The 27,074-nt window shown below is 39.9% G+C and overlaps 2 protein-coding genes across 3 annotated transcripts in view; one reads left to right on the top strand and one right to left on the bottom strand.

Moving 5' to 3' along the window:
• LOC306962866 (moesin-like) overlaps positions 1-9,313 on the bottom strand; it is a 29,999-nt gene extending 20,686 nt beyond the window's left edge. The window contains exons 1-3 of one of the 2 annotated variants that reach the window (XM_079556225.1): positions 9,245-9,313; positions 5,403-5,486; positions 1,956-2,051 (exon numbers count right to left, since the gene is read on the bottom strand). In XM_079556225.1, the coding sequence (XP_079412351.1) occupies positions 1,956-2,051; positions 5,403-5,486; positions 9,245-9,253 (189 nt within the window). In that variant the 5' untranslated portion in view covers positions 9,254-9,313. Of the gene's footprint in view, positions 1-1,955; positions 2,052-5,402; positions 5,487-5,690; positions 5,769-9,244 lie in introns of those variants that run through there. The other variant, XM_079556224.1, reaches the window with a different exon arrangement.
• A 1,736-nt stretch (positions 9,314-11,049) lies between these two features.
• On the top strand, positions 11,050-22,975 carry zc4h2 (zinc finger, C4H2 domain containing). The gene is made up of 5 exons (XM_079556287.1): positions 11,050-11,368; positions 13,176-13,347; positions 13,442-13,614; positions 20,219-20,381; positions 22,824-22,975. Exons 1-5 carry the CDS (start codon positions 11,316-11,318, stop codon positions 22,935-22,937), a joined length of 675 nt encoding a protein of 224 aa, XP_079412413.1. The 5' UTR covers positions 11,050-11,315; the 3' UTR covers positions 22,938-22,975.
• Positions 22,976-27,074: the final 4,099 nt, after the last annotated feature.

Raw genomic sequence — 27,074 nt, 5'->3', positions numbered from 1 at the left:
TGAGATTTGGGTAAAGACCAAAAGGACAAGATCGCGGATACAAGCGGCCGAAATGAGTTTCCTTCGCAGGGTGGCTGGGCGCACCCTTCGAGATCGGGTGAGGAGCTCAGTTACCCGGGAGGAACTCGGAGTAGAGTCGCTGCTCCTTCACGTCGAAAAGAGCCAGCCGATGTGGCTAGGGCATCTGTTTCGGATGCCTCCTGGTCGCCTCCCTCAGGAAGTGTTCCGGGTAAGTCCTATTGGAAGGAGGCCTTGTGGAAGGCCCAGGACACACTGGTGGGATTACGTCTCTGAGCTGGCCTGGTGTTGCCTCGGGGTCCCCCCAGAACAGCTGGAGGAGGTGTGCGTGGATCGGCAAGTCTGGGCATCTCTGCTGAGACTGCTGCCCCCGCGACCCGGCCCCGGATAAAGCGGAAGAAAGTGGATGGATGGATGGATGGATGGATGGATGGATGGATGGATACAACTACTTTGAGTTACATTCGGCACAATATAAACTGAAAATAGTAATAATGCCACGGAGCAAAAGTGCAGTCAGAGATTTCCTTCATTATCCCCATTCTCTTGTGCTTTGTTATGACGACATTAAAGGGGCTAGATGCAAGTTAGCCATTTTATATATTTCATACGTGTTACTGCACCTTCTATGTTAAGCTCGTGCATGACGGCACTTCGGACCCGAAGTAACAACTTTTTGAGTGACAGTGCAGGATTTTAGAGGCAGTTGTGGTGAACAGGTCTGGGCTCATTCTACACCTTAGGACATTGTTGGAACATGTAGGGGGAGGAAAATACATAATTTTAACATTTTTAAACTCTGTATAGTCCCTTTAACTACATGCAACTAAAGATCTTTTATTTGACGGCAGTTTGGCATTTTTTCGTTCATGCATTTAATTGCTCTTGTGACTCGAGTTACTTGAAATGTAATGACTAATATATTCCTGTATTTTGTGTAAGTAATATGTTATATTCCTTAGTTACTGAAAAAAGTAATATATTTGTGTAACTCATTACTTTTGTAATACATTACCCCCCAACACTGAAACCCAGAACGCTGAGCACAGTGCTCTGCCAAATGTGCAGCAGCTTTAATCATATTCTTGATTCATATTCAATTGTATTCACCTTTTTGCCCTCCTTTGTGTAAATTCTGTCCAGGCCTTTTTTCAAGTGTAATATTAGTAAAATGGTTGGGATTAGTTTAGACTTGAGTTCTGTAGTAGACATAATTAAAACCTGTGGTAGAACTGGTTCCGTCCTTGAGTTACTTAAAAAAGACTGGGAAAGCTTGAGAACCGGTGATACTGTACATCTGCTGCTATGACTGCAAATGCATGTTCAAGAATAATGATAAATAAAAATCTAGTGGTTAGGGCTGCTGCACACATGGCAGAACACAGCTCTGTCCTCCTCGTCATGGATTGCGGAATGTCTCTCTCTCCGCTCTTCACCCCATTTCACCCCGAGCAGTCCAGTCGGAAAAAAGCCTATGGGCCAAAAAAATCCTTTACCAAAAAAAAAAAAGGAAAAAGGAAAACTGCTCAAAATTGCAGTCAAGCAAATTTCTCGAGGAAAAAGCAACAAGAGCCAATCTAAATGAACAGATTGGTGTGATGAAAAACTGTCCCCAAACACTAACATTTGGTTGCATAAACTCACTTCTACTCCACACAGATTACTTTTAAATCAGTCTTCCACAGACGGGTCATGACCTGGCGGCCCGTTGTCGATGCTGCGGACGTCACTATGTGCTTTGTGTCAAATAAATAAAAGCACACAGATAATAGATACAGTTTATGTTATCCAGAGCAAAATAGTGACTGTGAGTTTTGGTCGATGTTAGTTTATATATGATGCCCTCCCTGTAATGCAATAAGCAATGTGTCGTACTTGCAGTGAATGGAATCTGTGCATTGAAAGTGAAATCGTGCATGCAAACAGTGTTATCATACCCTCTTGTTGAGCTTGAGCCAGGTGGAGAAGCCCTTGCTGTCTTGGTACTGCAGACCGAAGAACCACGTCTCTCTCAGTCCAATCGTCTTCACGATCTGCACGCATTAAGCAGCACGCAGTCAGACAGTGCCTGTTTGTGTCCAAACTAACCCACTGCTATTAATGATTTCAGCTTCAAGTGTCAGCAAATGTCAAAGGGGTTTGTGTTATGAGGAAACGCAGTTGCCAACCGATATGAGCAATGTCTTCCACAGAAAATCATGCCTGCAATTTTTGCACGTTTATTATTTTCTTTGATTGCTTTATGGTAATATACACTGTTCGTTAGACCTTTAGCTTTGATTATCGGGGATTGTTTTGATATTCTTGACAAAAACAGAGGTTAGGTAACTTTGTGTAACTTTGTGTGAACTAGCAAGAAAAATATTGCTCAAGACAGAGCGAGTCAAAACAAGACTTGAAAAATAGTGCTCAAGACAGAGCGAAATAGTGCTCAAGACAGAGCGAGTCAAAACAAGACTTAAAAATAGAGCTCAAGACAGAGCGAAATAGTGCTCAAGACAGAGCGAGTCAAAACAAGACTTAAAAATAGTGCTCAAGACAGAGCGAGTTAAAACAAGACTTAAAATAGTTCTCAAGACAGAGCGAATCTAAACAAGACTTAAAAATGCATATAACTGAAAGAATCTTATCTGCACTCTTGCCTCTTACTGTAATTGATTAATTCTATGTTGATGTTTTTATTGATTGTATTTGTTTTCTTATATTTATGCAACTGTGAAGCACTTTGAATTGCCTTGTGTATGAACTGTGCTCTACAAATAAACTTGCCTTGCCTTCTGCAACGTCAAAAGATTTATTTCCATCCATTGCATCAAGATCTTATAATGATGATGGGAAAGTCAGAACCCTGTGCATATACTGTATTCCAGCACATCCCAAAGATTCTCAGGGGTTAAAGTTCTGGTCTCTGGTGGTATTCAATACATGTGCAAATGTCTTCCTCACAACTGCACCTGTTTGAAGCACTTTGCACTGCAACATTGCATGTTCTTTTAAAATTATGTTATAGTGCATTTATAGCAGACCAACTATTTTCTCGAAAGCTGCTAGAGCACATTTTGCTGTACTGTATTTGAGCAAATGCAATAGACACAACAATGGCACAATGGTACAATGGTCAATGTTTTTCCAGCTACATTAGGCGCTTAACAGCCAGGAGCCAGTCACCGATTCACACTCTCATTCATAAACCGCTGAACGCAAACCCTGGAGGCAAGGTGAGTTAGGACAAAACGACAGTGTGCACCTGCAGGAGCTAGGATTCACGGCAATAAAGTTGAATCAACTGTATGGGGGTGTATGTGGGGCATTGCAACCTCACTAAAATGTTTGTGCCCTCAGTTCACCTTGCATCACAATGTGCTTTGATGATAACAATCTCTATTTGCACTCCTTTGACACTTTATTGCACCTGGATGGTAGCCAGGCATACTAAAAATAATACAGGGCCTGTAACTGAAAAGTAACAAACCCCTACCGTGCCTCCAGTCTTGATTTGGTTAAGTTTTATTTACACTTTTCTATTTTTTGACTGGATTCGATCTTATTTTATCTTGGTTTTTCAGTAGTACCCCTATTAAAGTCCGTGTTTAGTTTTATCTTCTAAGTAGTCCATAAGAATAGAGTCAGTTTGTCCTTTGTTTAGAGCAATGGTTCTCAACCTTTTGGAGCCGCCACCCCCATTATAACAGGTAAAGGGGTTCGTGACCCCCCACCTGGGTCACACCCTGAGAAATAGGAACATTAGCCTACATAATTCTTTAAAAACAAAGAAAAAATTCATCACACTACAAATAATGGCACTCTGTTAAAATAGCAAACACATGCTACAATAAAACATTAGATTATATGCTAATAAAAATATGTATATTTTATCAACATTTTCTGGTGACCCCCCAAATTTGTCTCGCGACCCCCAAGTTGAGAACCACTGGTGTAGAGTAGCATTTATTTTTTGACTGGATTCGATCTTATTTTATCTTGGTTTTTCAGTAGTACCCCTATTAAAGTCCGTGTTTAGTTTTATCTTCTAAGTAGTCCATAAGAATAGAGTCAGTTTGTCCTTTGTTTAGAGCAATGGTTCTCAACCTTTTGGAGCCGCCACCCCCATTATAACAGGTAAAGGGGTTCGTGACCCCCCACCTGGGTCACACCCTGAGAAATAGGAACATTAGCCTACATAATTCTTTAAAAACAAAGAAAAAATTCATCACACTACAAATAATTGCACTCTGTTAAAATAGCAAACACATGCTACAATAAAACATTAGATTATATGCTAATGAAAATATGTATATTTTATCAAAATTTTCTGGTGACCCCCAAATTCGTCTCGCGACCCCCAAGTTGAGAACCACTGGTGTAGAGTAGCATTTATTCCATATAGTCCTTGTGTTTGTTGCTTTAGAAAAGAATAACTATTTCAACTGGACATTTTGTTTTGATATGATGTTGTATCAATTAAAGGAATAAGCCACCGTTTTTCCATATTGTGATATGTTCTTACCTGAGCTTAGATGAGTTGATACGTACCTGTCGGGTCTTTGTGCCCGAGGAAGAGCGTGGTCGCTTCCAACTCCATCCCTGTTTGGAGCCATGGGAGAGGCCAAAACAACATCTTTGGTCGTTTTGCGTGACTGAGGGCACGCACAAAGACCAGACAGGTACGCATCAACTGGTCTAAGCTCAGGTAAGAACATATTTCAGTATGGAAAAATGGAGGCCTGTTCCTTTAAGACATTTCAGCATATCAAAACAAAAAGCACAGGTGAAATAGTTATTTTTTCTAAAGCATTTATGCTACCTGGATGACCTCATGTTTGTTCATTACATATACTGAATCGGGAACTCAAAAGTACAAGTCAAAACGACTTCAGGCACGTGCAACGACTCGGACTCAGTATGTAAAGGGAGCAGCAACAGAAGCCTTGTTAAAATTTGAATGCGACTTTGTTTTGAAAGACAAATTAGTTCAGGGTAGTTAAAGTCACTGCAAAAACGTAGTAAGCTTAGTCTACGGAAGTACAATTATGACTGTCAGTTTTACAACTTCTCAGTCGCTTAGATTTTTTAACTCTGAGAAAGTAAATGTTCTTGTCGGCCAGACTCAACAAATGTGCCAAAAAACTAGTGTGAGCCCATTAAGCAAGAGCCTCCTACCTGGAAAGAATGACAAACATTGAACGGTAAAAATCACTAAACTAAATTGGCCTAGTTCTTCCCTTCTTTTTTTTCTTAACCCAAAGCCAGTCGTGTGTGCAAAGGATCTTTTTGCGGACTGCTGGTTCTGCCACCAGCCCGGGCCTCCTCTCTGACCTCCAGTAACCTTGCGCTGGACAATATTTCTCAGAAGGGAAGACAAACCGTGTCAGTTTGTTTTGTACCTGATCGAAGAGCTGTTTGCCGGTGGTGCTGGGCAAGATGGCAAACTCCAGCTCCGCATCCATTGTCGTGACTCGAACATTTATCTAGGAAGAGAAACAGGACGAGCTTACAGTAAAGCGCGGAAGGTTTTGGGAGACAAATGCGGTGGACATTTGGAGGGGGGAAAAAAAGAGCATGCACAACTAAAGGAATGAAAAGCTATACATAACACAGTATCTCTGTGTTTGCTATCTGAATCTATAGCCTGCAGGTTTTGGTTCAGAAAATTACCAAAAAATGTTCCTTACATTTTTCTGTTCAACCAGCAGCATCCAATCGCAAGTGGCTGGTGGGGGCTATAATCAAAAAATGAAGCCCGATATAATTTAGACTGAACCGGTTCATTTCAAAGTGCAAAGTTAATGTATGAACTTCTTGACATATTCAATAATGCACACACAGACTTTGAGCGACACTACGCAGATTTCTGTGGGGTTTGTTTTGCCACAGTGCCACAGTGTTTGACCTCAGATGTGCTAACTTGTAAAAATAGTATCTTTTAAATAGGCTGCGTTCACTAAAACATCCTGAAGGGCTTGTTAACATTGAGATGGAGGACCGGCCACAGCGCACCAAACCATGGTTTTGCCGCCCAAGAACTGACTTCCTGTTTTAATCCAGCCCACCCAAATAAAAGCACCATCCTATTCTTTAGTGAAGCAGTTCATTAGTTCAACTTTCTTTCTGCCTAATGTTGCATTTTTCCGGCAATGAAAACTGAATAATAGATTAAGCCAGATTCAAATTTATGGTTTTATTTTGTTGACATATTAGTTACAAAGACTTTTTCAGAGGGGATTTTGGATATCTTGGGGAAAAAAATGTAAAATGTAAAAATGTAAATTTCGCCTTGTTGTTTAGCATTCAAAACTCAATAAATCAGGCTAGGAATTAGATATTAAAAAAATCCATCTAAAAACGTATTATTGTTCAATCCAAGGCTGGAAATTTTGAAGTTTGTAGGAGCTACTGACGTGGAGATTATTGCCCCAATGAGAGAAAAATGCATTTTGAGGAAATGGCCCTTGAAATTACGATTTCCCATGTATATCTATGGAGAAACATTCAATCAGTGCAATATTTAAATATGTCATTGTAAAGATTTGGTATAATTTTTATATCCAGGTGGAAGTTTATATGTTCAGAGACCAATTTGGCCCAAAACCAGAAAAAAATGTAGTTTTGCCTGTAGTGTCTCTCCTTAAAGGGACTATACAGAGTTTAATAATGTTAGAATAGGTAGCGTTCACGTGACATCACACCATTCTAAAGAGCCTATAGTTTAACATTGAGGTGGAGGACAACTGACGGTAACTATGGTAACGGTGGTAACTGACAAAATGCATATTTTTATGTCTTTGTTTTTTGGCTCATATCTCAGTCATTACTGGAGGAATCCACATGAAACAAAAACTGTCACAAAGTTCATCGTCTCCTCTGTCGGCACATATGAACTAATGTCCAATTATTATCTCTAAAAAATGTCAAAAAGTGGTGACAATATGCGAAAACATGACCATGATGTTGTCCGATAGAAAAGACTTTCAGACAAAAAAATAATATCACAGGTTTGAGAATCCGATCACGATCAAATACTGAAGAGGAAAAACATTTGTCAATTTTTGTTTTGGAGATTTCTTCCAAAAACTGCATTTCTCCCATAGAGTTGCATTGGCCCTGCCCTCCATCTGACATTATGACATCATCACATTCTAAATCGTGAACGCTACCTATTATGTATTTTCCTCCCCTACATGTTCCAACAATGTCCAAGAATGAGCTCAGACCTATTCACCACAACTGCCTCTAAAATCCTTGCCTGGCTCTGCCATACTCTTCCCTGTCCATTCCATGCAAGGAATTAGTCTGGTCACGGAGCAATTGGAGCAGTTTGAAGGGGCGGGCCTAACGCGCACAGATTGTCAGTGAAATAAACCAATTAGCGATTAGCGGACGTGACGACAGCTGTGTCCAATTAAAAAAATATGAAGTGAATATAAACTCACGCGGAGAACGCAGGGCAAAATCCTTGACTACTTCATCCAATGATTAGTTTTGGCTGATGTTAACGTTAATTGAACTAAAAACATAGAGGTGCAGCGAGTGACGTAACCTTCTCATTTCTCTGTGACGGTCGTGATTGGTTCGGCTTGGCCTTAGCCGCCAATCAACAACTTGTCGACCGTGCGTGGCCACACCCACCTTCTTTCGTGCAGAAAGAAGGTGGGTGTGGTTTATCAGGCTACTAAAATCCTGCACCCAATAAAGAAGGTGCAGTTACATGTATGACCTGATGTGGCAGTAGTGAGCAAAAAATGGCTAACTTGCATTTAGCCCCTGTAACAGACAAAACACTTAAAATGTGTGTATTTAATTATATTCTTGTCATGTTGCAAGTAGTACCTGCTGAACTAAACAATGACATGAGCTGTGTGCTTTTATTTCGGCGTGCTGGATCGAAACAGGAAGTCACTTCTTGGACGGCGTTCTGATGATTTGAAGTTCTGAACAGAGTCAATTATTGCAGCTGTGTTTCTACTTCTAACACCAAGTAACAACTCATAAAATATGACCTTCAAACTACCACCAGGCATAGATAAAATATGCCTAAATTGGACTTAATGTTTCTAAATTGGATGTAAACCACGTACAAATGAAAAAATAATACTAAAATGAAATAGACGGACGGAGTTGTGATGACTTAAAGGGATATTTCAGGATTTTTGACATAGGGCCTCATTTCCTAGTTATCCAGAGTGTTGTTGATTTCTGGAGATATTTTTTTTTATTCATGCAGTTCTTATATTTGAAGAGTTTTGTGGCGCTAGGCTAGTGCAAGGCTAGTGCATTTCTATGGTATCAGCAAACCTGCATTAAAAACAGTCTTACCCACACCTGAGCACCTGATGCAAATCACTTATAACTTCAGACTAACCATATAAATGACTGTGTTCGTCGCATTTTGAGGGACTATTTTCTAGCAAATCCCTCCGCCGCTGCGTAGCTTATACAACCACGAAGCTGATGCTGCTCAAATATAAGTTCTTTTAAATGCAAAATGGTTAAAATTATTCTATCGACACAGACATTTATATCATTAGTCTGGTGTTATAAGTGAATTGCCTCAGGTGCACTGTGGAGTGTGTCAGACTGTTTTTAATGCGGGCTAGCTGATACCATGGAAATGCACTAGCCTTGCACTAGCGTAGCGCCACTCAACTCTTCTAATATAAGAACTGACTGAATTACAAAAAAAATATCTCCAGAAATCAACAACACTCTGGATAACTAGGAAATGAGGCCCTATGTCAAAAATTCCTTTAAACGGCAAACCCAACCCCAAGTACAGCGGTACAAAAAATGAACTAAGGCGAAAAAAAAAAAAAGAAGCTTATTTCTAGTTAAGATTAATGTGGACCTAAAACCTTACAAAATTGATAAGGTCCAACATTTGTGGTGCACTGGTTCAGCTATTTAATTTAGAAACATTGAATCGCCGGTGGCCATAAATACCCCTGCCCTCCATCTGATGTTATGACACTGAATTATCCTCGTGAACGCAACCCAATGACTTTTCATATTTAACAAACAAAATATTCTGCCTTTGCCTTTACACCGTCTTTGTTCACTGAAATACAAACAATGGAAAAGGCTTTTAGAGTCCTGCTAAACCTAAGGTGCCAAGCAATTTGCAGCCCGCATAAAAGCAACATTCATTGGTGTGAAACATGACTCTCGCATCTATTTGATCAACAAGATTACGTGCAAATTAAAGTTGTAGCAGAAAAAAAAAAGTACTTACGGTCGACATTGTTCGCAGTATTCGAATCAGAAGTTGCTGCTTTCCTCCACAGCCGAGCCTTGTTAGCGGTAGCTTTTTGGAGTCATATGAAACTGCTTGCAATACCTCTCAGGATTAGACTGGACCAGAATGGACCATTGTTCCCAACTTCTTTATTTATAATCCAAAGGCAGCTCGACGCCCAATTAAGGGGAGCACAAGCATAGCTCAAGACAATAATTTTACCCAAATTAACTCGAGTACAAGTTTTAAATCAATACTAAATCAAGTGCTAATTATTGTCATACTAGCAGATGCAAAAGTAGGTGTAATTGTCTTTTCAGCTAACTGATTTACTATAGTTTATGCATACTGCTTATTATCATGTGCTCATTTAATGAATTCGATGTTGATTTATTTCCTACGGCTAAAGTGATGCATTTGACACTAGGAGGAAGTATTTTCATACATTGTTACCCAACAGTGTCAAAAAGTCATTTTGGGGACACAGTGACATGACTTGGAGATGCGCTTCCTGCTTTCTTCAGCTTTGAATCAAGTGCCTTATTAAACAACATAGTTTCTGATCTGACTCACGTCGTTTCTGTTATAGAGTTCGGGAAATTCCACAGTTACCATGGAGATCCGCCATCTTTGCAGCTGTCAGCATACATTTCCGTTGACTAACATTAGCTAAAAAACATATAAAAAGTGGAGAAAAAAGCCGTGGAACCAGAAAGGCTGCTAAACCCATTGAAATCTGGTCTCAATGTATGTAGATTTTTTTTTTTTTTTGTTAACTTCCCTTCCCCCTGTCAAGTTTTATGTATTTTGCACAAATTACCTCATGTTTTTTTATGGAATGTATGTGCAACATTTCAATAAAAAAATAAAAAAAAGCCGTGGAACAACTCCATTACTCCGTTACAGCTGCTGAGTTACTGGTAAATACATCTAACTCACTGCGGTGTCCAAGTGTTTTAATGTGAACAATAACTCCAGTATTTTACCTTTTTAAAATCTCCATTAGTTTACAATTGCTGCTAATCCCATAATGCTTAGCGGTATGACATCACAAAAGAAAAATGGATGATGAGCAAACCCACAAAATATCACGTGGTTTATTATTTTGTTTGTTAATGTTGATATTTTTCTCCTTTTTTTCAATATTGAAAGACCCAATTGATACCATACCAATAAAACATATCGACTTCTACTGAACATAAGGATTTAGCAGCCTATAATGACACTCTTTTAATAGGCTAAAGGCTACATGTTAAATATGGGCCAACACATCTCTGGAAATGCTTAGTAATGCTGACACAACTTTTAAACCTTGTGTGGTAAGCTATGGGTAATGCCAATTAGCAAGAGATGTTAAATGGATTTGTACGCTATAGCTTTGGCATCAAAAAAACACAAAAAATACACTTCTATTTTACGTAGCTTCACTTTTTTCTTTTGGTGCCACTTTATTTTTTGCATTTATTTTGAGAATGAAGTGAATTATCTCAGCTATTGTGTTATTTCTTGGTCCTAAAAAATCATTATTATTATTATTACTATTACTATTACTATTACTATTACTATTACTATTATTATTATTATTATTATTATTATTATTATTATTATTATTATTATTATTATTATTATTATTATTATTACCAACAATAAAAGAAAATCTAAAACCGTTATGTTATAGCAACGTGCCCCGCTCATCCCTAATGTGTTGTTATTCATGGGGCTATTACATAGTAGCCTTCGCCTCATTGTTAACTTGTTTGTTAGTCATTACGCGTTGGGAAATGGGCATTCACAAACCCATCGCCCTCCTGCTGCGGGGACAATGTGCGGGGACAAAGGGCTCGTGAGGCGCTGACATGGATCAGACGTAAAGCCCTCGAGGACACCGACTCACACGTAGCGAGCGCGGGCACGTCAGCTCCTCTTGCGCGTTCACGTCAGGCTATTGTGTTTTTATCAACACAGGAACCTGAGAGAGAGAGACCACCAGCACCACCAGCAGCAGCAGCAGCACCGGGCCTTCGCTACAGGGAAACCGGTGATCAAACCAGTGATTTCCACCACGAGAATGACGGACGAGCAAGAAATAATGTGCAAACTGGAGAGTATCCTGGAGATACGGTACGGACGCGGCGTTATTAGCGTGTTATGAGCTAATGTTAGCGCAGTGCTTAGCTGTCTGGCGTCTTGGCTCGGCTTTTGTTTCTGCGTTAGCCATAGTTAGCCTCCGGCCACAGTGTCTGCCTCTTTCCGCTGTTTTTTTTTTGCCCAGTGTGTGTCTGTGTGTAACCCGGCGTTTATTTCAGGCACGAGGGCGCAGTGAACGGGAATGAATAAACAATGGTGCGCAATGGTATATATAAGATGATAGATGCGCCGACTCCAGATGTGTATCCGCTAAATGCCAGATGTGCGCCGCTAATTACCGCTGTGGTAAAGCTAGCTGCTTAGCAAAGCGAGTGTAGCCGTCTGTCAGGGACCAGCTGAGGATAAATAGCAGAATGGATGCCTGTTTATCAATGCAGTAACACATGCACTGATATAATTAATCTGACAATTAATGAATCTCTAATCACTATTCACTTAAAGGCCCTATACCTGATTTTTTTTTTCTTTTTAATAATAATCGATGAAGAAGGCATTAAATTAAAGTGTTAGCTGTGGTCCAAACTCATTCTTAACTTTACTAACCTATTTGTATCATCCCAATTCTTCACAGGGACGAGTTTATAAGCACGTTTCGCTAAGCATCATGGGCTTAGCAGCAATTATAAACTAATGGAGATTTTAACAAGTATAATACTAGAGTTATTGTTTACATTAAAACACCCCAGTGAGTTAGATGTATTTATCACGGCTTCCTTCTCCACTTTTTATACAGTTTTATAGCTAATGTTAGTTTATGGAAAATGCATGCTAACAGTTGCAAAGATGGCGGAACTCCACGGTAACGGTGGATTTTCTCGAACTCTATAAAGGCTGACGGGACAAATTTTGTTCCACTACGAGATAGAATAGTAATAATAAAAAAAAGGTTTTGGGGTGGACTACACAGGGAATGCGAGTGATGTCACAGCAGCATAGCAACAGCATGGCAACAGAGGACAAATGAGTGGCAAGTCTGCATTGTTATTATTTGCTTCTTTAAAGAGGGGGTATTATGCTTTAAAAAATAGACTTTTTCAAGCTTTACATCATGTTATTATGTCATTCCCTCATTAAAAACATGCCTGAAGTGTTGCCTTGGCACATTCACGTATTTTTGAGTAATCTGTAAAAACTCTGATGGCAGCCATTTTAGGGATAGGTTTGCCTGAGTCCTCCTAGGAACGCCCCCACCTCCTGGAGACGCCTCCGAGCTTTCGTCACCAGTCGGGTAACCAACCACTGCTCCTCAGCAGAACCCCCTCCCCACTGATGCCACAGACAGCGTGTGGAGGGGGCGTGTCGGAAAGGCATTCGCTACAGCCATTTTGAGAGAGCAATTTTATACAAGGCAGTTATTCTAATTTACTGCATTTACAGACAAACAGAAGGTTTCGGCATCATTGTAGTGTGATATAGACTGGTGCTATGTGATTGAAAAAAAGCATAATACCCCCTCTTTAACTTACAAAACACACTGTTTTCAATGAGTGTGTGCACTGGCCAGAGCTGGGAGTGAACCACCAACCTTTGCATTGACCGACTCTGACCCACTGCTGCCTCATTTTTATAATGAGGGATGAGAATGAATACACATTGTTGTTGTGTTCAAGCTAATAATAACTTCATGATTTACAAGAAAAAAATTCTGCTGCAGATTATGTGGTTTTGGAGATGCAAACCAGATGTGAGCGTGCTTAGAAAAAGTAATCATTTTAATTTGTGTTAAACTAGTGTACAATGCCAATGAAACAGTTGATGTTTTGTCTGCCTTCGGTCACAGGAATAAGACCATTCAGATGCAGAAGATAAAATCTCGCCTCAAGATAGAGTTTGAGGCGCTGGAGTCGGAGGAAAAGCATCTAAAAGAGTATAAACAAGAAATGGACCTCCTTTTGCAAGAGAAGATGGCACACGTGGAGGAGCTGAGGCTGATTCATGCTGACATCAACGTGGTAAGAATAGACAGCTTTTATTCTCTTACAAAGTAGAGATTTGTAAGTATTAATAAAACCAAATGTCTAACAAAGTCTTTCTTGTATGAGGCAGATGGAGAGCACAATCAAACAGTCCGAGAATGACCTGAACAAATTACTTGAAACAACTCGGCGCCTTCATGACGAGTACAAGCCCCTAAAAGAGCATGTCGATGCCATGAGAATGACACTGGGACTGCACAGACTGCCCAACCTCAATGAAGAAGAGGAGAAGCTGTCACTGGAGTAAGTGTTATTCAGTACGGCATCCTCCACACATTCATTTCCATTGACACGTCAGTCCTTTGTAGAATTGTTTTTATCTCATACATTTTTTCCGCTATTCATGAGAGACACTAAGTACAGTGATGAAGTGAAGTGCCAGAAGCGCCACAAAACACATGGTGCTTAAAAATAAAGCACTTGTCTAATTGGCCATGTCAGCCCCAACCACGAGAGACAGATTGCTTAATGCAACAGGCTACTGACAGATCACATGAAAAATGGTGTAAAAATGCAAATGAATTTAAAGACGATAGATATTGAGCCCAAAAATGTATTGTTTATTTCGATATACTGTAGTAATTATCGTGACAGCCCTACATGTGCACATCAATACTTGTTTAATAAAGCCGACCTTTTGCTAATACTGCCAACGCTCTGACCTCATCAGGCGTCTACCAGGCCCAGGATCCATAGTCAGAAGGGTGCGACAATATTCACCTTATTCCGGAGGTTCGCGTGGGGGCCGCCATGAATTTTGCCTGCCCCTTTTCCACTATCTGTTACAGAAGTCCACATAAAATCAGTACGGCATCCTCCACACATTCATTTCCATTGACACGTCAGTCCTTTGTAGAATTGTTTTTATCTCATACATTTTTACAGTTACTACACGAAAACAAAGCCGTTTTTCGGGCGCGCTGAGAAACGGTGCAGTGTTGACATGTTGGTGCAAGTGAACATTGGCCATTTTATACAAATCAATCGACTAAATATCAGATTTGAGCGGAGAATATTTTCCCTCGTTCTCCGTTTAAATGAACGGGCTTCACGCTCGACCGGAAGTGTCTGTACAGCGGAAGTGCCGAGACAAAGCAAAAAGTGGCAAAAGTGGGCGGGACGGAATAAGGTGAATATTGATATCAATTCATTCCGTTTCAAAACAGGACTGTTTTGTTTATTTAAAGGGGCTAGATGCAAGTTTGCCATTGTATACTCACTACTGCCATCTCGCGTCATACGTGTAACTGCAGGTTCTATATTAATAACGGCAATTCGGACCCGAAGTAAGAATTTCTTGAGTGACAGTGCAGGATTTTAGAGGCAGTTGTGGTGAACAGGCCTGGGCTCATTCTACACCATAGGACATTTCTGGAACATATAGGGGGAGGAAAATACATACTTTTAACATTTTTAAACCCTGTGTAGTCCCTTTAAATGTAAATGAAGTGATCTGCCACTGACAGATCAACAGCCTCATTTAATGAGTATATTTATTCAAATGTTATAAACCAAAAGCCATTTTACATTTATTGAAGTGTTTAAGAGACCAGATGCAAGTTGGTCATTTTATGCTCAGTCCTGCCACCTCAGGTCTTATGCGTAACTGCAGCTTCTCTATTAAGCTCGTGCATGACGGCACTTCGGACCCAAAGTAACATCTTTTTGACAGCGCAGGAGTTTAATGGGTCTGGGCTCATTCTACACATTAGGACATTGCAGGAACATGTAGGGGGATGAAAATAATAATAATAATAATGCATCGGTTTTATATAGCGCTTTTCTGGACACTCAAAGACGCTTTACTTTGCACTATTCATTCACTCCATACTTGGTGGTGGTAAGCTACTATTGTAGCCACAGCTGCCCTGGGGTAGACTGACGGAAGCGAGGCAACCAGTCTGCGCCATCGGCCCCTCCCACCACCACCAACCACTCACTCACTCACTCCATTCGCTAGGCTTCCTGGTGTTACTAAACGGTCTCCCATCCAAGTACCGACCAGGCCCTTCCCTGCTTAGCTTCCAAGGTCTGACGGGATTGGGCATCGCAAAGGCGGTATGACCACAAATACAACAAATACCTATTTTTAATATTTTTAAACTCCGTATAGCCCCTTTAAGATTGAAAAGTGCATTAACACAAAATGTCACAAAGTGCTGTGTAACTGCTCCTTGAAAACAAAGAAGTGCAGGATAAAAATGCCTCCAAACATAAGTATTGAAAGTATTTTGTCCCAGTCCTAATATTTATTCATTTAAACATAAAAAAAGGAATAATGCACAGGAAAACAAATGTAATTCGCGAAAAAATATTGCATATTTTTCCTTTAAAAATCGTGATGCATTGGTGACTGTTGTACGATATATCGATTCCCGCAGTATCGGCATATCATATATCATATCGAATTGCGAGGTACCCATTCCCTAGAGGTGGAATGGAAAGGAAAGGAAGCAGCCAAAGTCATTAAACAAGAGCAACACTTGTACCGCACTGTTACAACATGGCACATGTATTCAGTAACTGTCACGCCATCACTCCTCACCACGGGCCGATGACCTACAGTTAAGCACCGAAAGCAGCAGAAGCATCCACTAAATATAAGTCAAGCGTCTGATGATAACATTTGTCATTCTGTCAAGGAGTCACAGCCAGGTTTAACCCAGGAGAGGGATGCGATAAACATGCCTGAATGATATCATTGTACATTTAAGCAACACGTCCACCATGTCGTCAAATTGAGTTCGCTTTGCATATTTTGAACATGTCCAGAAGCATTGACAATAGGGGGGAGAATGATGAACTGCTAAACTAATACAAGTATCCCATGCCTTTCAACATGTTTGTACAGGATAAACCCCATTGAAACCACTTAAACCACAACAGTCTGTCAATAGTGGGTAGACTAAGCAGCTTACGCTAATATCGGATGCAACTATGTAAAGGGAGGGTATCAACTGGAGCATGAAGAAAGTGCTAACTAATGTAACTTTAGACCGTATTTCATAAATAGTGGCGAGGAAGAGGCATTGACAGGCCGCACAGTGCTGGAGAATGGTGCGGATTATCACAGCGCATCATTTTATTGGTGAAGACGGCAGGAGTCGCAGCCGGGTTCTGGCGCGGGCGCACACTGCACTGGAGAAACCTCTGGATCAGATGGGCACATTGCTCCCGTGTCAAGGTTGCACTCTAATTCATTGGCCTTTCGACAACATGCCTTTTTTGTAGGCCAAGTTTCAGCCGGGGGCGCGTCCTACTCCCGAGTTCAAACTTCAACGGACGCTTTCTTGGATCGGTATTTCAAAGCAACTCTGGTTTTATTGAGATCATAAATGGGATAAATCAGGCGCAGCCGGTTGTCTTGTGGTTAAGGCTGGTGCCATGTACACAGAGCACTGTTCTGACCTCAGCGTCGCGGGATTAAGTCCCGGCATCTGCAAGTTACCCCCCTCGCCCTGTGCTGTCTTATGCAATAAAGCTTCTGTGCCGAAAATCCGGAAAAGAAACTCAATGAATTAGATGAAGCAAAGGCAGGACTGGTGCATGCTGGCTGTATTCCCCAGATTGTCTCCTTTAGCCCATGTAGGTTAATTGCCTTATTCAGCAACAGTAATAGATCAACTTCCAGAAATAGAAAATAACCGTATTCTCTTAAGCGGAGTATTCCTTTCACTTTCAATTTTCATGAAAAAATGAATACAATTTTGTCTCTCGTCAGGAGTTTTTTTTCCTCGTTGGAAACTGGCTAGCAACAATGGTGGTGAAAGAAATACTAGTGATAATGGCCTTGCAGTAAACTCGTCATGCCCAAATATATTTTTAACATCAATGGTACTTGTGACAAATAGTATGGGTGGCTGCAGTGCCAGTGCCATTAGGAGCTGTATAGCACGAGTAGGAGGAGTAGGAGAATTAGTCTTAAGTGTTGTGCAGACATCAACCCCACCTTAATGTGGTGCACTACAGATGCCATTCCCTTGAACCATGCGGGGTGTTGTTACTCTTTCCATGGGTTTGCAGATGGTGACTAACGGGGGCAGTGGCGACTTCTGCAGTACACCCGCCTGAACACGCTTATAGTGGCTCGCCCTGGAGCTGGCGAGCCGTTAGATGCTGCGCTTTAGGCACATACCCACAGAAGGCAACTAAGGACAACTAACATAGAGCCCTAGTTAGTAACAGGCGCAGCCGGTTTAAGATCTTTAGTCCCACAGTATGTGCTCTTTGCTACTCGACCTCCCGTCTGTCTGGGCTACCTGCCTGGAAGCTGCCTGTGTATCCATCATGTAGCACAGATAAGTGTGAGATTCTCTTCTCAGTCAACTGCAAGGTACAGCTGTTTTTTCCTCACCGGGATGAATTCAGCAGTGTTTGATGAATAACTCGGGCCTATACACTACATAAAGTAAATATCAAGCATTGGCTTAAATGACTTGAACTGAGGAAATACATCTTGTTTTGAGGGGTTTTCACTCATTTAGACCTTTTTCGTGATCTGACCAAGATTATTTTGCTAGTTTGATGACATTTCAGACTGGTTCTATGGTAAATCTCGCTTGAAATAAGAAAGTAAAACTGCCAATGGGACAAGACCATTTTTCTTACCCCATTGGCAGAAAAACTTACTTGAAATAACAGCGAAATGTATTGAAACGTGTCAGAAACCTCTTAGAACAAGTGAAATAATCGAGGTCAAATGCCCAACTAAACTAAACTAAACTCGTGAAAACAACTAAAATGTGGATTATTATGCTCAAGTTGAGACATCTAAACCCATCTAGTAAATAACTTTTTGCAGTGTGATATTTTAACTCTTCTGTCTATGCTAACTTGCTACATGTGTTAAAAAAAAAAATGATTAGCTGCATAACATAGGACAATTTTAGTTTGTTTTTCTTAATTTCCGAACTGTGGGTCAAAGCAAGTGTGAGTGCCCTGGTTGATCTTGTTGCTGAGGGGCACTTTTAGATAGAAGAAGCCACAACTTTTTTTTCTCCAATTTTGTGATTTCTCGCTGTCGTCTCCCAAAGATGTTAAAATCACCACATCGTAGTGCCAGAGAAGTAATTCTATCGGGGCTTTTTTTTTTTTTTACATGATCCGTTGTAATTATCCTTTTTGAGGTGTGAGCAGTGCACAGGAAAATTAGATCACACCTCTCACGTCTAGGTGAGTGCTAGGTACATTTAAGATACTCTGCGAAAGTGATACATTGGCACAAAATGAGCGCTCCACACCTCACTAGGGGAAGAAAAACTCAGCAGGAAAATTATCTAGTGCAAGACGTCGTTACGGGCTTTGAAATCTTCGCATTTATTAGGATTTTAAGATTTATTGCAAGCAAATTTAGCTTATATGTTTGTTATATGCTCTCTGCGAACAAGAAAATATCCCGTCTCCTTGTGGGTTGGTTGTGATATTGCCTCTTATTTTCCAGGCATGGGCATTGACGTGCACCTAAATGAAATTCTCCATTGTGAGATCAATAAAGTCCCATCTTCTCTTAAACCAATTCCCCGGTCCGATACCATGCTGCGCAGAAGCGAGCCAGAGAGTCTAAAAACTTTGATAATCACAGAGGAATTATTCACGTTATCGTTTTGATGCATTCACTTAGTCTTCAGGGTGGACGCCGAACTGTCCAGCAGCGAAGCGACTTTAGCGCAGACGTTATTTAAAGCAGTACTAAGTAACGTGTTTACCTTAAGATATCCTTTCTGTAGTCCCTGTGGGGGTAATACAAGTGTTAATGGGATGATTGGAGGGTCTTTCATCTCCCCCTGGTGTCTCTGGCCAGAAAATCATGTTTGCAACCGGACCGGAGCCACCAATGCACGCTAATGGAATCACGAAGAAGAAGCTAACAGGCTAACGGGCAAAGCTAACTGTGGGCTAGCGTCACTTTAAACAATATTTACAGCCAAGTTTGAGTGAAAAAAAAATATTTCCATTGTATAATTGGATGTACAATATCCCTCTCTGCCTTCGCCTTTTCTGTCAGCGTAGTATTTGCTCTCCAAGACAATTAATAAGTTAAAAAATCTTAACTTGCTACGACACCTGCAGTTGCGCTTATGGCCTCTAGGGGCAAGAGTTACTTAGTACTGCTTTAACGTAATTAGACATGTGGTTTTAGGCTTAGTGTCTTTTTACTGGCCTCACTGTTGTTTTTACTCACACCGCAGCGTATCAGTGTCGTGCTCAGTATTGACACCTTCGCTGAGTTTAAGTATCAGTGTCAGATCAGATTTTAAAAAAAACATTCCTACCATGGGACCTTAATTTGTGTTAATTGCATTAGCTTGACAGTTTACACATCAATCATCTCTCAATGGCCCTGAACATGTGAATCATATTTGTTAAATCGCTAATCAAATTACTATTGCAATACTTCCGATAATTCTCTAAACTTGTCCGTTGCTAATGTTGTCTAAGCTCCTCTTAGTTGTGCGGATTATGGTTACAAGGAAGATAACTAATTACTTCAAATGTCTAAATGTTTGCCAACTATTTTAGGAGAAACTAGAGAGTGTAATGGGAACTAGATATCCCTCTCCTCCCTCTTCTTTTTTGGAAATAATCCAATTAAGCATGAAGGCCACATTGGTTTCCCAGCCTCCCGTCTGCCCACACACAGGCTCACATACTCTATCATTGCACTTAGAGTTTTTTTCCCCTTTTTTTTTACCTTAGAAAAAGTGGAGATTGAGTTTCTTTTGTGTTCCCTTTTTGACACTGCTCAACAACAGGAGCCCCTGATGGGATAATCTCTCGACTGTGATATGATTTATCAGTTTTGAATGAAGAATCACAGCACGGCGGGTTTGTGTCTCCCTTTGAACAGTTACTTCGAGAAGCAGAAGGCAGAATGGCAGAAGGAGCCGCATGAGCCCGCCATCCCAGAATCCCTGGCGGCAGCAGCGGCCGCCGCGCAGCAACTCCAGGTCTCCAGGAAGCAGGACGCCCGACAGACCGCCACCTTCAGACAGCAGCCTCCTCCGATGAAGGTACACGAGCGCAGGCTGGACTCGCACTAAGAAGGTCTCTCGGGTTAAGGGTTTGCATGTTTACCCCATCAAGCTAAAATAGGCACAGGAGCGATTACGAAACCTTGCTCAAGACCGGGACAAATGTATCTACGTTCACAAACATTTCAAGTTACTGTGATCTAATTTCACGGACAGAATACTCACTCATTATAGGCTCATGAATCTTTCCTCCATTCATTTTATTTTGTTTAATTAGTTCTTAATTCTTCCTTTTTTTTTCAATCTTTGCATTGCAATTAAAACAGTTTATACATTTGTGTGCATATACATATTTACCACGATGTAGCTGTAACTATTTAAAAACATTCAAACAATAATACACATAAATACATTACCAAACTAATAATGATAAATACAATGCACAATAATAATCCCCACCCATTCCACCCACTGCCCTGAACCGCCAAAACAATCCGACAATCAGACACACCCCCACACACACACACACACATCTGTTTCACACTTTTCAGGATCGGAAATAATTCCCAACAAACTGGAGTCAACTCACAGGAGGACAAATCCTTGCATAATGTTTTTTAGTCCTCGGATTCCAAATTTGGAAGAAATCTTTTATATTTCCTCGGAGGACATAACTCAGTCTTTCCAATGAAAACATTTGCAGTACATTATTCAGCCAGTCACAAATCCGATATGGATTTTTGGGGTCCGATACCGATATGAAGGGGGTTGGCATGGCTGATCGCTGATATATAAAGTTATTTAATTTGATGTTTGTTTTTTCATCTTTCAATTAGGCTATAGTTAAACATTTAAACATTAAAGGTTTCAATCATAAAAATATATTTAATAGAGGTCGATGCCGATTTGGGGGGGATTTCTGATTTTTTTTAATTTGACCTTTATTTAACCCCTTAACTCCCACCTGAACTGAGCATGTTTTCTCCAGTTTGGCTTAACTCAAATCTAAAAGCTTCTTGATAAACGGCCTCAAAATAGCGGCAAATCGAAAAGAAAATTAGGACGAAAACGCAAAGAAAAATGTGACAAAAGAGACAAAAATGTGACGAAAATGTAACAAAGCCACAAAGAGCCACAAAAAAATGCAATGGAAAAAGTGGCAAAAATGTGATGAAAAACAACGTCAAAAAAGTGCAGCAACAACGCATGGAAAAAGATCCATGTACATCAGTTTAGTAGGTCTTAGCTTTCAAATGAAAAAAGTCGAACTGGGGAAAATGAATTCACTCGAATAAGGAGTCCTAGCCCCAGATGGGAACCTATTGTACATATTTTGATTGGCCGATGCCAATATGCACCACTGATATTTTTGGCTAATATTTTATTAAAGTCCTGTGTATGAATCCAGTGTTGAGCTGTGACAGCAGGGGGCGCTGTATATTTATGTTTCGTAGGTACTTCAGAGGGACCTTGTTTTAAAAACAAAAATCAGTAGATTCCAAAACAAAAAATGGTAAGTTTCTATCTCTTATGGTTCTGAAATTATACACAAATGTCTACAACATAAAATACGTAAATAGGTGAACAAACTGGTGACCGATTTTCAGCGAGAAATTTCTCCGCTCCCCGAGGCCTAGGACGTTGTGGTAGGGCTCATTTTAAAGCCCAGACTGAGCCCTTTCCAGTGCAGACAATGGGAAGTCTCTTTCACTTTTGGTGATAGAGAAGGCAAATCATGAAAATACCCAAATACTCACAAACATGCAGTTCAATTTGCCAAGGCCACTCCTTATTAAAGGGAACTGCTGAAAAGAAAAGCTCAGTCAGCGGCTTTCTGATTTACATATAATATAATATATAAATATGTGAATCAAAATGTAAGAGATTTCTCTTTCCGGTTTGAAACCTGTACAGTTTGGTGTTGGGAATGTGTTTAAAAACAAATTTGTATCACTCTCTTTGGCAGAACACGGCTCAGTGACGATAAACAAGCTAAAATAGCACAAGCCATTACTTGGTTTGTATTGTCTGAGCAAATCACTGGGCAACGGATTCTCGGCGGCAGCTGTTGGCGCTTAAAAATACAGTCATAATATTGCAGCTTTAACATGCAATCACAACATTTAACTGCTTTTCCTGCACATGTTTAGGCTACCATGGTGTTCATTTTCTGCAAGACATTAAACAAATATCTGAAAATACGTTTATTCTTTGCCCTCCCTCCACAAGGACACAAACTCTGACTCTGCTATTGCCCTTATTGTTTTTTGTTACTCACTTGTGGGATCATCTTTCTAATGCAAATAACGTCAAGTTGAAAACACAAAGTAACTATCTATCCTGCCCTCCTCACTTTTTTCCTGTACTGTTATGAAGAGGCAACAGTAATTACTATATCTGCAGGCCAAAAAAAAAACTGTTTACAGACAGATATTGATTTTTTAATTATTTTTTTAACTGTGTTTTTTGTCTCTTATTCAGGCTTGTCTATCGTGCCACCAGCAGATCCACCGCAACGCCCCCATCTGCCCGTTATGCAAGGCCAAGAGCCGCTCCCGTAACCCAAAGAAGCCCAAGAGGAAGCCCGACGAGTAGGTTTTCCGCGTGGCCCCGACCCGCAGCTGCAGCACGGCGTGAAAGGGAACCGTCCTCAACACAGATCTGATGCTTGTAGCTCAATGACTGCATTCAGTGATCTGTGCTTTCAGAAACAAAGTCAAGTTCCCACATGTAGCTCCTACTTTGACAGTAGTCGATCTCTTTATGTTCTGTTTCTTTTAATTACCAGTGATTTGGACGTGTTTTAAATATAGTACTGTATGTATGACTTCCATTATAGGACTTCCTAACAGTGTATCTGCAATAACGCAAAAAGAAAACTTGACAAACTGCCCAAACGATTTAGCTCAGTATTGTTAATTGCCTTAGATATCGTATTATATTTTAAAGGGGACATATCATGCATAATTGGGGCTTCTAACCGTGATCTTGACCACCTACACAAAGTTGTAATAATTTACATAACTGTGCATGTCTGTGCATGGGAAATAGACTTGAGGAGTAAAGACAACCCTTTGAGCGCTTCTGCGGTAGAAGAATAAACTGCCAAAGTCAACACGGCCACTCAAAACTGTAACTGAAGCGAAATACTACTCCGGGTATGTTTTTAACGAGGGAGCAATGTTGCAACATGCTTAAAAAGTCAATTACGCATGATATGTCACCTTTAACGCATGCGTATGTGCTTCCATTGCTGTTAGTTGTGGATGTTTCTGTGCCAAGATTCAGGTGTTTTGTGTTTTTCTAAAAAAAGGGAATAACTTTAAGGCTTTGCTGTTTTGATGTTTACAATGTTTTGGTGGCTATAAAACAAGGCTCTTTTGCTTTACATGTGTCTTAACTTTATTATAGTCGTAAAAAATAAATTGATGTTTTGTACTAAATAATCCAGCGTGTGTTGTTTTAGCAAGCGTGGTCTGTGCAGGCACGAGGAAAATGGCACATTAACCAGCAACTTGTGCAAACACCCATGCAGCAACTTTAGGGGCTGTGTCGGTTTAGTGAAGTAGTAGTAATAAGGCTGGAAAAATGATATCACAAACAGACATCATTCGCTCCCACGTTCACCCTCTAGGGGCAATTTGAGTGACAAAATGTATGACACGACATGTCTTTCACGTTGGGTTCTAACAAGAACAAAGTCTAGAAAATGGTCCCCCAGGTGTTGTCCCGAAAAGGTTAGGACATTAAAGCCACACCGCGTAGTATTTTACCCAATAAATAAAATTGAAATACAAGCATTTATTTTATGACAGATATTTTCATAATTGAAAAATACCTCATAAATGTGCAAACAAACATGCATGAGGCTCAACTCTCCTAAGATATGACTGTAAATTTTACCGGGAGTGGGTACGTCTCCAGCAGGTTTCCTTGGAGATGTGACTAAAGGCAGTGGAATTTGAGATTTAAACAGGTTAGTTTCTCATCCAAATCCATTCTTTGATTACCCACTGCAGTAATAGCATTTTCTGTGTTGAACATGTGTGGGAACATGTTTTGTTTTGCCGGCAACAGTATGGTCCAAAATGTTACGCAGTGTACCTTTAAATGCTTGCTCAATCCCAGTGTTTCACAAATCTGTGTGTGTGGTACCCAGGGTCACGTGTAATTGTAGATATTTTGAAGTAGAGATCATTTATTTAGGCTTTCGTAATGCGTTTAACTTAGAGTATGTATTGTTCTTGTTTAGACATAGTTTTACACCCAGTTTAGACATAGTTTGTTAAATGTATTTTCTATTTTGGACTCAGTTCATGCCCTGATTTGACCCAGAGCCTTTACTCTACACTATAACATTGTTCCTTCTGTTTGATCAACACTAGCTCTGTTTTGTTATGCAACTGCCGGAAGAGGTAACATCCTGGTTCCTACCATCAAATTAAGATCATGCTCTGCACAGTATAGCCTTCCAGCAATAAAACTTTGGATCAAAACCACAAAAGCAAAAGAGCTAGTCAGGCCCTTTTGTCATGGCAATCAAACCCGGCGGCATTGAACAATTACTTATGCTCTTTTTTGTTTAACTTGGCTCTATAAGGAAACTGACAGGAACTGACTTTCTGCAAACATTGCCATGTAGGCCTGAACAATAAAACTATCTCGAATAATACCATATCAATATGACTTTTTACGGAATTATTTAACACAGTGCGTTCTGTTAAATGTAATGAAAAATGTTATTATTTACAGTTTATACATTTCACTTTAAAGTATTAAGACCAAAACAAGACTGAAATGGAACAAAACTAGGAAAATTATGACAAAAGAAAACTCCTGCTCATTATTAACTTATGGTCTTTGTTTAGACGATCTGCAAAAGAATCTGAGTCATGGCGATTCGCTTATTAATACAGGTGAAACTCGGAAAACTAGACCTAAACTGTGAAACTAATACATGATATAGACTCATTACATGCAAAGTGAGATATGTATAGCCTTTATTTGTTATAATTTTGATTATTATGGCTCGGCTTGTAAAAAAACAAACTTAAAAATCATAAAATTAGAATAGTTTGAAAATGGACTGTCAGCCATCATCATCAAAAATGATAACATATAAGGCTTGACATACAGTTTGTCACTTTGCATTTAATGAGTCTACAGTATATCATGTATTAGTTTCACATTTTAAGTTAAATTACAGAAATAAATTACCTTGAACGATATTCTAATTTTCCGAGTTTCACCTTTATATTTTGTTATGGATATATTGCCACCTAATATAGCAAAAACATAATATCGGATCTGATTGCAATACGTTTTGCTGCAAGAATTGATACTTTATGAAGTATCGCAATACTTTTAATAATAAGAATTTTTATCATTACTCTTCAGTGTGTTAATGCACTTCTCTCTCTTTCAAGGTAGAGAGACCGGGGCTATTTGTCACACTTTTCTATAGTTTGCTGCACATCAACAGAAAATCCCACAAGAGTCAGACCTGCATTAAATGAAAGCTTTAACCCTTGACCTGAAGTAGACCCTGCTCTCTTTTCTCTATCATATTGCAATTAATAGTTATCAACCGTCACAACACAACAAAATCGACAATGTGCCCCATATGCGGGGCAAGTTGTCACAATGTTTGGGGTTGGTTGTCACTATTGTTTTTAAGGGAGTTTGTTATGTTAACATGAAGTTTGATAAACCTTCATAACTTTTTTGCTTTTTGAGATAAAAGGACAAAATATGTTTTAAAACAGTCACAATGCCATATGTGTTCATGACACTCATTTTAACTAACTGTTGAATTTTTTTGCAAAATGCTCTCTAAGGTGTAAAATGTACAAATTCACTAAAAATTACCCAAACATACGGCCTCTATAAAAGCTAATGTTAAAATTAAGTGATCAGAAAGACATATTATACACAAAAGAAAAAAAATGTCCCACCGTGTTTTTACCCCATGTGACAAATAACCCCTCAGTATTTTGTGACAAATAACCCTGAGTGTCCACTTTAAGACTATAAGCTAGCAAACAAACGGCTTTAGCATGTTAGCTCTAAAATGGCTCAAATCAACATCTGTGTCTTTTGTTTCTGGCTCTAATAAAAGGAAAGCTCTCACTACAGGAATAACATTAAAGTTTGGGAAAAGGCAAAAAACTATTCAAATGTGCCCTGTCCTCATGTCCAAATGAGAAAATTATTATTGGAGGAGAAGAGGAATACCATACAGACGGCATCTCTGGAATCGCCCATGTAAGGTCATGTTTGAAAACAGTTAAGGGGGAAAACAATTTGGAGAAAAATCGAAACTTTCTAAACTACTTTAAAAAATGCTGAATTATAAATATAGTTTTCTACTAAATAAAGAAGCAAAGACATGGAGAGGAGCAAAGTGGTTCAACGACCCATAAACACATAAAAAACGGAGAATGCTAACATGATGCTACATGTTAGCATCGGGCTAATGCTAACTGTTAGCTAGAGCGAGCTACAACTGCCGTTATTTCACTTCTACTGAACAATGTGCTGTGAGAAAATATCCATATGGGCCCGATTTACACTTGACTTTACTTATGTGTGATAAATAACTTCATATTCCACCAGAAAATGGCTTAAAAGAGTGGAAAATTGTGTTTCTCTGAAGATTCTATTTTTCCCCTCGGCGAAGCCACGCCCCCTTCTATGACGAGATGGCGTCTGTATCTATACAGCGCCCTCTAG

Source organism: Gobius niger (assembly GCF_951799975.1).
Source record: "Gobius niger genome assembly, chromosome: 5".
In the NCBI taxonomy this organism is placed as follows: Eukaryota; Metazoa; Chordata; class Actinopteri; order Gobiiformes; family Gobiidae; genus Gobius; species Gobius niger.
Note: the sequence above shows the minus strand (reverse complement) of the source record. Positions and strands in the feature narration are given on the sequence as shown.